Here is an 11,650-nt window from a genome sequence, read left to right on the forward strand (position 1 = left end):
AAATACACCAAGAAGTATTTCAAGAGGTATGCATTTAATAATTTAGCCTTAAAGCATACAAAGCAAAACAAACTGAACCACAAGGGAAACTCACAGATCTCTTTCATTTTATCTATTAGTAAATGTTAACATACTTCTCTTTGAAAATTATAGACAAAAACAGACCAAAAGAGAAAAAAAGGTAACATTATAAATAATTTGAACATAATTAATAAATTTGACCTAAAGTACTATATTCAGCAATTGCGAATTTTTTTAATGTTTATTTATTTATTTTGAAAGAGAGAGGGAGAGAAAGAGCGTGCATGAGCGAGCACACATACATGCGTGCAAGCAGAGGAAGGAGAGACGGGTAGACAATCCCAAGCAGGCTCCACACTCAGCTCAAAGCCTGACAAAAAGGCTTGATTCCACGACCCAGGGCTTATGACCTGAGAGTAAATTAGAAGTTGGACACTCAACTGACTCAGCCACCCAGGTGCCCCAGAATTTTTTCTTTTCAAGCAGAGAACATTAAAAATTTGACCATATGCTGGGCAATAAACACAAGTCCTAATGTATTTGATTCGATTTCTTAAATGTTATATTTATTTTTGAGAGAGAGAGCGAGCCTGACGCAGGGCTTGAACCCATGAACCTGTTAGATTATGACCTGAGCTGAAGTCAGAAGCTTAACAGACTAAGATACCCAGGCACCCCAAGTTCTGATATATTTTATTTATTTTATTTTTTTACTACTTATTTTTGAGAGTGAGAGAGATAGAATACAAGTGGGAGAGGGGCAGAGAGAGAGGGAGACAAAATCTGAAGGAGGGTCTAGGTTCTGTGCTGTCAGTTCAGAGCCTGATGCAAGGCTTGAACTCACAAACTGTGAGATCATGACCTGAGCCAAAGTTGGACGCTCAAATGATTGAGCCACCCAAGTGCCCCATGTCCTGATATATTTTAAAGGAATGAACTTTTAAAAGAGTATGTTCTCTGATCATAATGTGATTAAGCTAACATAAAAAAAGATACAATAAAAGTTAAGAGGACACATTAACAAAATAGAAAAAAACATACAATAGCAACTGATCTAGGGAAAAAAGACACAAAAAACCCAATATTACAAACAAAATTACTATAACTCCTATAGACATGTAAAGGAGAGGTTTATGAAGAACTTTAGGTAAATAAATTTGAAAATTTACGTCAAATGAACAAATTCTTAGAAAAATGTAATCTACTAACACTAACTCAAGAAGACACAGAAAACCTGCAGTGTCCTACAAATAGTAAAGAATATACCTCAGTGGCCCAAACTCTAAGACAATACTGGTTCCTTAATAAATTCTACCAAACTCCCAAGGAAGAAGTAATTACAAAATTAGTGAATGCATCTAAGAATAAAACAGGACCATTCCCAAATAATTTTATGAACCTGGAATCATACTGATATGGAAACTTGAGAATACCAAAATGGACAATGAGAGGTCAATCTCACTAATGCACAGAAATACAAAATGAATGCATGGGTACGGTATACACGCACATATAATACAAATAAATTCTGCAAAGTATAAAAACCTTGATATGATAACAACATACCATGAAAGTTTAGCTTAAAAGAAAAAAATCACTTAAAATGTTATTATTCATATTATTAGAAAATTATAGATTAAAAGAACAAATGAAATAATCAAATACAGAAAAAGTATTTGATAAAATACCATTCATGACAAAATCTGATAACAAACTAGGACTAGAATTTCCATAATCTAAGAGCAAAAAACACGGTGCAATCTTGGAAGTTTTCCCTCTATGATCAGGAGTTGTAAAACAGTATGTACAGAAGAGTTAACGTAGCAGGGCTGAGATGGTTATCTTTAGGCTAGTGTTTGGGAATTTGAATGACTGATAAATGGCTCCCTAAACTGACATAAAGCTTTTCCTAAAATATTAAGTATGGCTCACTGTGCCTGAATTGTCGGTATAAATAATATGGTTTTATTTCCTTTTCTTATAGGAGTCTGGAATTTGGCATCTGCTAGGCAGAGCGGCCCTCATAAAAACCTTGAGCAGTAGATCTCTAATGAGCTTGCCTCGTAGATACTACTTCACATGTGTTATCACAACTCATTGACAGAGGGATTAACTGCATACTGTGTGGACTTGGGACTTAAAACATAAATATCTGCTATCAACATTAGTACTTAACACTGAAAGGATAGTCCTAACATAAGGCAGTAAGGCAAGAGAAAGAGAAAAATAAGGACAGAAAGATAAAAACAAATTGTGGCAAACTGTTTAATAAATGTACTAATTTCACAAATGTATATAACTGAAAAATCTCAAAGAATCTATTGATAAGGCACTGGGATAACTTTTAATACTATAAATGTAGATTATAATAACATAAAATACATAATAAAAATCTCATTCCTAAATACTAGCAAAGAGATTAAAAAAAAAAAAAAACAGAAAAAGAAAATGCTATTTAAAAAAGCTAGAAAAAATAAAGTGCCTAGGAATAAATCTAACAAAAAATGTGTAAGATCTTTACTGGGAAAATCAGAGAGACATTAAAGCTATTAAGTAAATGCAGATACAACAGAGTGAAGGATTTCAAAATTTAATACTATAAAGAAGTCCAATTACCCAAGTTACTCTATAACATAAATGCAACCCCTATCAAAATTTCCAGGGGAATTTAGAGGCCTGTAGAATCAACAGGCTGATTCTTCACTTTTTATAGAATTACTAACAGCCATACCCATACTAAAGTACAGCCATACTCTAGAAAATAAACAGTCATAGGATTTACTCTATGAGATAACAAGTTGCAATAAAAAACTACAATTAAGAGGGGTGCCTGGTGGCTCAGACGGTTAGGCCTCTGACTCCTGATTTCATATCAGGTCATGATCTCACGGTTTGGGAGATCGAGCCCCATGTCGGGCTCTGCGCTGACAGGGAGGAGCCTCCTTGGGATTCTCTTTTCTGCTCTCTCTGCCCTTCCCCTGCTCGCTCTTTCCGTCTTTTTCTCTCGGTCTCTCTCAAAATAAATAAATAAACATTTTAAAAAATGCAATTAAGAGAGTGTAGTATTAGACAGATAAGTAAACTAACAGAATAGAATAGATAGGCCAGAAACTGCCCCAACCATATATGGATGCTTGATATATGAGAAAGGCGGTCCTACAGGGCAGTAGAGAAGCACAATAAATGGTGCTCAGAAAATGGATTATCCATATGGAAAATTAAATGGGATCTCCACATGATACACAAAAATTAATTCCAGGTAGTTTACAGACATAAATGTGAGATGCAATGCTTTACATAAAGCTTTTAGAAAATAATTATGGAAGAATAGACTCATAAATTCAAAGTAGGAAAGAGATTCTTTATAAACACATAAAACTACTAACAATAAAGGAAACATACAATAAATCTGACTATATTAAAAAATTAACAACATCTATTCATCAAAGATACTATAGAGAGTGAAAAACAAACCAGGGAATGGAAGAAGGTATTCATAACATATACAATCAACTACCAACAGGTATCCAAGAAATACAAGAAATTCCTACAAACCAGTAAAAGAAAAAAGTTGACCAATAAAAAGATGAGCAAGAGACTTGAATAGGAATTCCACAAGAGGAAATCCAAATGGCCAATAAAATATTTGAAAGATGTCCAATCTCATAAGAAATCAGAGAACTGCAAATGAAAAGCCTGATAAAATTACATAGTCATCGGATTGACAAAAATTTTATAACTCTGACCATATCAAGTACTGGAGAAAATGTGACAACAGGTACATACACTCCTGGGAGTCTAAACTAGTATAACGACTTTGGAAAATGTGCATACCCCACAATAAAATAATTTCACTTCCAGGTGTAAACCCTAGAAATAACATGTGTGCACACAACCCAAAATTCATTAATAAGTGTTCATAGTAGTACTGTTTTTAAGGGTGTTTTGCTTTGTTATTACAGAAAACCCAGAGTGCATGAACAACAGAATGGATACAGAAATTATAGTATGGTCCTAAACTAGAAATCTATTCAGACGAAGAAATGGATGAGGGATTGGCACAAGGGAGTGGCAGGGAATTTTTGAGAAGTTGATAATGTTCTAATTCTAGACCTGGGTCGTAGTTAATAGATGTTGAGTTTATGATTATTCATTAAACAGTGTATTCCTATTTTATTATTTTTTTATATGTATGCAAGATTCCACAATAAAAACAAAAAATTTAAAAAGTAATTTATTTCTGAAGAAGAATTTATGTTTTATTATTTTAAAGTTCACTTATTTTGAGATAATATGTGCACGTGCGCCTGTAAGCAGGGATTGGACAGAGAGGAGAGAATCCCAAGCAGGCTCAACACTGCCAGCCAAGGAGCCCAACGTGGGACTCAAACTCACCAACGGTGAGACCATGACCTGGGCAGTAACCAAGAGTCAGACACTTAACCAACTGAGCCATCTAAGCACTCCTAAGCAGAATTTTAATTATGTTTAATTAAGCTTGAGAAAAAATGCTGATGATATTTTTCTTTCAAATATGTGAAATGTCAAGTCTATACCAGTAATACCAATAAAATAAAGTATTTTACAAGCACTAAAATTATGTAACTCCAGGGCCAAAATGGCCTTTGAAAAAAGAACATAATTCCATGACACGATTTAATAACCCATTAAAGAATTTCTAGAATGGTAGTTGCAATATATTTCAAATATGCAAACTTTAATTTTGCATACTACTTAAGGAATGAAAAAGGGATGAATGAGTATGAAAATTAAGTGCATTACAACAGCCAAATCCTGTTAGTTTTTCCTTCAAAATTAGAATCTATCATTTCCCCATAATTTAACAATATCATGCAAGCCACCATCACTTCTCATCTGAACCACAGTAATAATGTTGTAACTGGACTCCCTGCTTTCAAGCTTCTACTTTTGCCCACTAATGCTCATTTTTCAGACAGCAGCAAGAGTGCTCTTTGCAAAAGCAAACGTGCTCAAAATTCTGCCATGGCTTCTATTTCACTTAGACCGTGTTAGGAGCCCTTACCAGTTTCTCTAACCTCATATTCAATATTCTCCTCCTCACTCAACTATGTTTCAGTCACCCGTCCCCATCTTAATCCTCAAATGTACCAATCTCACCCCTAAGCCAGTCTTTACTTATGCTTTTGTCACTGCCCAGAGTCTTCCTCCAAAGGTCCATATGGCTGCCTGTTTCTCTTGAACAGGGTTCAAGAACCCTAAATGTACTCCTGAACATCTTACTGGAACAATGTTTGATACTCTAGTATCTAGGCTGTATTTATGTAATGTTTAGAATGACATATTAATAAATAATCTGTCAAAAAAAAAAGTGCTTAAATGTCATCTCTTGAGAAGCTTCTCCTGAATACTGTATTGAAAATACTCTCATAATCTCCCAACAAGCACCATTTTCATTTTCTTTAATCTCCTGTGCTTTGTCTTCCACATGTACTTTATCTGAAATGATAGCTGTTCCTCTCCTCATCTCTTGTCTCTCCCACATACTACAACCTCCATGAGGGGAAGAACTTTGTTTTGGTCACTGACGTATCCCTAGTAACTGGAATAGCTCTGGGTCACGGTAGTCACTTAATACATTTATAAGGTTTAAAAATGCTTCTGAGTAAAAGGAATTGCAACTGTAAGGGATGAAAAGAAATGCTTACATGTTTATTGCTTGTTGGTCTTCTTAAGAAAGCATCTCTAGAAATGTGGTCTGCTGTTCTTGCCACATCTTCCAAAAATCGATAGTCTAAAAATTTCAAAATAGAAAAATAAACAAATGACGTATGCCAATGGCCAGGAATCATCAACCTGCTATGCATAAGATGACTTACCACTTAGGAGATTCATTTCGGTAAACTGCTGTATGGAAACATACGCTGTTTTATCTCGAACTCCATTACATGTCAGTTCTGCTTTGTGTTTCTTTACACAGGGCAAACTGAAGAGACAGAGAGGAGGCACTTTCATACTTTGAGGTAAGAAGAGTATAGAGAGAGGTAGTAAGGTAGGAAATTACATACATACCTGCAGGAATATCGCATACAACGTGGACATTTGTACTTTGCTTCTTCTGTACCACAAGTTTCACACCTACAAAAGCCCACAAGAAACTTAATATCAATTCTACTTATTTATTTATAAACTTTTAGTGCTGAGTTAATTACTCATCACAACCAATTTATAGACATGTAGTCAGTGAATAAAGTATATGCCAGTGACTTGATAAAAGACTTGATAGATGTCAAACATCCTTAGAAAATTCTCCTCTAGGAAACGGTCTCCAAATGACATTTACAATGTTGCTAGTACCAAGTAATTCAAGAAAACATGTATTAAATAAAAAAAAAATCATCTCACTTTTGACTCCTTTTTCTACTGCAATCAGAGAATGGTATCATTCGCTAATGTTTTAACTTGTAATTCCTGGCAATCTGCTAACAATTGCACATGTACGCATATAACCAGAAGTCGATACCATGAATTTAGATACTTAAAGGCACACACACCAGAAAAAGAATATAATACCAAGTCAAATTTACAGAGTGTCAGCTGTATCTTTTCTTCTCAACTCCACACCCAACCTAGAATGAGCATTAAAATAACCTAGAAATACTACTACCCATCATCTATCTTTAATTGCTCTACTAGGATCTTGGGATACCAAAAACCAAACTACAGTCACTTCTATTTGGTCCACTGTGTTCTAGACAGTAACATTCCCAATTTTATTTCCTATGCTGTCACATGATCACACACTATAAGGGAATCAAACCAAAAGCAATAAGTATTCATACTACCCACAAAGAAATTAGACAACTGACTGACTGACTGCAAGTACATTTTTATCTAATTTTAACTTCTCCGCTTTGTCACTGTTAGTTTTATTAGACTTTTCCTTATCTCTATCATCTCTTTAAGAGTACTGGGTCGAGAACATATTAAGTCAAACCAGAATCTGGTCCAGGGGTTTTCTGGTCCCCAGAATTTTCACTTCCTAACTTGGCCACTGTCCACTGGACACTAACAGCCTGAAGCAGTTTCATTGCATTTGTTGTCATCTGACAAAACCCTGCCTTCCCAATTCCCTCTTCCCCCCACCACCAACAGGCAGACTCCAGGGACCAAAATTTCAATTTATTTTTTATTACTCTACATCTGGCTGCTAGATTTCCTTTAATCTAGACGACGGGAGGACTCTATAGCATTTCCCCCAATGAATTTCTCCCTGTCCTACCTTGACATGGCCAGTTTCCGCTTGAAGCCCACTGGGGGATTTATCTGAGGCTCGTCTTTCATCTTTGCATCATCCATCACTTCTTCTTTTGGAAAATACTTCTCTTCTTTTACACACATTTCACCCATCATTTCCTCCTTTTTTATGTTCTGACCAACAAACACCTCCTCTTTTATCTCCAAGTTATCTTTCTTCTCTTCCTTCACGTCTAGCCAGTCCATTACCTCTTCCTTCACCTTCACTTTCTCTTCCTTTACCTCGGTTTCGTTCACCTTCTCTTCTTTTACCACAAAACTACTATCCATCTCCTGCTTCACCTCCAAAAGGCCTGGTTTCTCCTCTTTCACCGTAGGTCCATCCTCTACCTCCTGCGTTACCCAGCGGCCATCCAGCATCCCTTCTTCCATTTCTGACCAGTCCACAACTTCTTGCTTCACAACAGTTAGGTCCACTCGCATTTCCTCTGCCCTGTGTTCATCTCCTTCTCTATCCTCTGTCTTCTCCATTCCTGTCAATCCGTTCCCCGCCTCTACAACCCCGGCCTCCATCCTGGCAGTGCCCCCGACTCTCTCCCTACCAAACTCGAGCCTTAGCCGCGCCCCCTCCGCTCCACTCTGCAGACCTCCTCCCGACGTCCCTTCATTTTCAACAGCAATTTCCATCAGCTCACGGCCCGTGGCCTCTGCTGCCACTGTGTCCTTCAGTGTGGCTTGTCCACGCCAAAAGGAATGAATTCAGAGCCGGAACACCGAAAGTCACCCACGTGTGGGAGCCGAAAGTCGCAAGTAGCAAACGCCGGCCTGGCGCTTCCGTCCGAATCGTCGTAAAGCAACGCTTCCGCGCCTTTCCACTTCACGACTCTTAGAGCCCTTTACGGCTCTGCGGCAGTCAGGCAAGGGCCTCGAGAGAACCCGCGTGAGGCCACGCCCACTGTGAGCCCACTTCGGAGGCGGGGCTTCGCCAAACCCATCCCCGGGGAGGCAGCCCCCGCCCTCTTTCCCCGCCCCCCTCATCTGTGAGAGACCACACTTGTCCATAGAGAGCTGAGGACAGTTTGGGATGGTTAAGACCCACCCTGATTTGTATTAAGGATTAATCTTGTATGAAAATACAAGAAACAGCGAATGCCACGCCTCTGCAAGCTTAATTCTTCACCTGTACTCTGGAGACGACTGCATTACAAATCTTAGTGTTATTGTGAAGATTAAATGGAATCATGCATGGAAATAAGCTAGTAGTTACTGAAATAAACTCAGTATGTGGTGGCTATTGTTACAGGGTATCCTGAGAGATTTCAGATAGGAAAGAAGGAATTAACTTTAATTCTTTCAATTCTGTAACAGCACACAGCAGCCAGTTTCCCAATCCCAGCATCCTCCGGGATTTTCTTTAAGACTATCTAGATCTAGCTATCTCCCTATTTAAAGACTGGGGCAAAGGTTCAATCCCCCAGAACAGAAGATCTGAAAAATACACACAAAAATAAAAAAACACGGGCGCCCAGCTGGCACAGTCAGTGGAGCATGGGACTCTTGATCTTAGAGCTGTAAACTCAAGTCCCACACTGGGTGTAGAGATTATTTAAAAGTAAAATCCTAAAACAAAACTCACAGTTACTTTTCAAAATTATTATTACATACGCTATTAAGTACATTACAAATCATCACATCATGTCTGCGGGGTGTTTTTCTCACTGTATAAGGAGACTTCATAGACGATAGATTTTTCTTGCTGGCTAAGGAGACTTCAAAGAAATGGCTTCCCAGCTGTAGGCTGCTTTGTATTACCTCCTCAGTGCAGGGCATTTTGCTGTCATTACTCATTGGCAAGTAGGTCAGGGAATAAGAATTTTGAATGGGTAAGCAGAGGGAGGGAGGGAGATAATTTTGAAACCTAGTTGGGGCACCAGGGATTAACTAGTGCTGGAAGGAGCACTGAAGTATATTGGGAAAGTTTAGTAAAATATTCTTAATGGATAGTGAGAAAGAAGCTCCCAAAGGAATTATATAGAGAGAGTCTCTTTTGGAGATACTTAGAGGTGCTAGATGCCTATGGAGTCAAAGAAAGCCTGACTGGATTTTCAGACTAGATTACATATTTTTACTGGGGAAAGGGGAAATGACAAAAGAATTCATGTGGTTTTTGCCAAAGACAAGATTTGTGAGATGGGAGCAACTAGAGTGTTGATTCTCAAGAGAATAAAACCGCCTGTATTTCCATTTAAGAACACAAAGAAAGTTCTGGAACTACAGATCAGACACCAGAAGCATAAAGACTTTGTAAGATTTGAAAACCTTTGTCCCTACATTTGTTCTTCTTATAATCTGTGTGTCTTTTTCATAGTCACTGGAGGAAAAATCATCACACCAGTAAGGCTCCTAGATAGCATCTCAGCTAACCATTTACCTAAATTAAACAATCAACACTGTGGGACTGTAGTTTTTGTGGAAATATCAGAGATTGCAGTGGTATTGTTGAATGGTAGTTTTGAAGGAAAAGTGACACTTGAGTGGTCCTGAAGAAGGGAACTTTGGCTTGTTGGAGTATAGAGCATGGCCTTGTGTACAACAATGGAGGCAGGACCAGGACAGAGAAAGGGAAGCAGAAGTTATGTGGAACTGTCACTGAATTCCTACCCCGCTCCTCAAACTCCTTTTCCTCCCTTTGCCACCTCAGTGGAATAGAGGGACCAGTCCAGCTCTTCACTGGTCATTCCTGTTTCCTCCCTCTGCACCAAGCATCACTTTGCAGCTCCCCTAACCACTTTGGGAACTGGCCCTTTGCTAAAATCATAGTGGAATTCATTTTGACAGCCAGAAACCTGGGAGTGCTTTCTAGGAAAGCATCTCAGATGTGACTGAAGTGCCATGAAAAAAGCATGTATTAGGGGCGCCTGGGTGGCTTAGTCGGTTAAGCGTCCAACTTTCGCTTAGGTCATGATCTCGCAGTTCGTGGGTTCGAGCCCCGCCTCAGGCTCTGTGCTGACTGCCAGCTCAGAACCTGGAGCCTGTTTCAGAGTCTGTCACTCCCTCTCTCTCTGACCCTCCCCTGCTCATGCTGTCTCTCTCTCTCTCTCCTAGAAATAAATAAAAATTAAAAAAAAAAAAAGACAGGTAAGAAAACAAAAAGCTAGAGAAATAAAATGATTTGCTCAAGATTACATGGCTATTAGTGGCAGCACCGAAACGGAAAATTAACATTCTGGTCAGAGCTTAAGATAAAGGCCAGGAAGTAGAAGTTCAGCTGTGTCCACACAAGAGGCAGGAAGCAGAAAGCCTGGAAGCCTGACTTTTATTGTGTATGGGTATGTGTTGTGATGTGTTGCAGGTTGGGCATTTCAGAAGCAAATGCTGATAGGAGTTATTAGGAATCAATACTTGTGAAAAGAAAGGGGAGGATGCAAAATTGGCCAGAAGAAGCATTCAAATTGTGATACAGTTATGACAAGCCTTGGTCAACCCAATGGTTAGCTCAGAGAAAGCACCTCTCTGTAGAGTGTCCCACTTCAGGCAGAACTGCCTCATACTTTATATCTTGCCCCACTTAGTCATCTGATACAGGCTGCCCCAGAAAGGGCATGATCTTGGGCAAGAAGCCTCTCTGCAGCTGGGGCTGACATCTGGGCACTCTGGGTGGCACATCTCCATGGTTACCAGGGTGTGAACGTGTGCCTCTGTGGCCACGTGGCCTCTGTCACTGAATTGGCTTCGTTCTTTCTTTGAAGGCAAGTTGTCTCTCTTCTCCATGTAACTTGTTAAAAAATACAGCTACTCCACAACTCCAAGGTTTATATATCCTCAGTGCATAAAATCATGGAGACTCACTATTGTCTAATTGCAAATGTCTGGGGGGAAAAAATCTGATTGGATCAGCCAAGAAAGGGAGGTAGGGGAAAGCACTGGATTTAAATCTCCTTTGCCAATAGCTAGGTGACCACTCCAAGTCTCTGTGAATCTATTTATGAAATAGAGCTATCTATACTTATTTCACAGAGCTCTTTTGAGAATTAAATGAGAAAATGTATGTGCAAGAACTTTGTAAACAGTAAAGCATTCTACAAATATGAGTCTTATTTTCTTCATCCTACTAGTGATTTTGGAAGTCCTGAAGATGATAGTTTTAATTATTTTCTCTTTCAGATCATGGAGGACAAAGTTGAGATAATCACATTCCTGGTTCTTGGCATATTTTTCTCATGTGTGACAATCCTCTCCTTAATATTTTCTCTATTTGTACATCTCTATTATCATTACCCTCCCCCTCATTCTTATACATTTCATATGGCTCCCTATATATACACACATGTATGTCTTTGTGAAATACATAGTATCGTTTTATCGTATGCATCTTTTTAACAGCTTCTCTGAG

At 38.5% G+C, this 11,650-nt stretch overlaps 1 protein-coding gene across 1 annotated transcript in view; it reads right to left on the minus strand.

Moving 5' to 3' along the window:
• ZNHIT6 (zinc finger HIT-type containing 6) overlaps positions 1-8,076 on the minus strand; it is a 59,175-nt gene extending 51,099 nt beyond the window's left edge. The window contains exons 1-4 of the mRNA XM_077771063.1: positions 7,283-8,076; positions 6,073-6,138; positions 5,880-5,986; positions 5,709-5,794 (exon numbers count right to left, since the gene is read on the minus strand). Coding sequence (XP_077627189.1) covers positions 5,709-5,794; positions 5,880-5,986; positions 6,073-6,138; positions 7,283-7,944 — 921 coding nt within the window. The 5' untranslated portion in view covers positions 7,945-8,076. The remainder of the gene's footprint in view (positions 1-5,708; positions 5,795-5,879; positions 5,987-6,072; positions 6,139-7,282) is intronic.
• Between the last annotated feature and the right edge of the window lie 3,574 nt (positions 8,077-11,650).

The sequence above is a fragment of the Crocuta crocuta genome, unplaced genomic scaffold, assembly GCF_008692635.1.
Source record: "Crocuta crocuta isolate KB4526 unplaced genomic scaffold, BGI_CrCroc_1.0 scaffold125, whole genome shotgun sequence".
Taxonomy (NCBI): domain Eukaryota; kingdom Metazoa; phylum Chordata; class Mammalia; order Carnivora; family Hyaenidae; genus Crocuta; species Crocuta crocuta.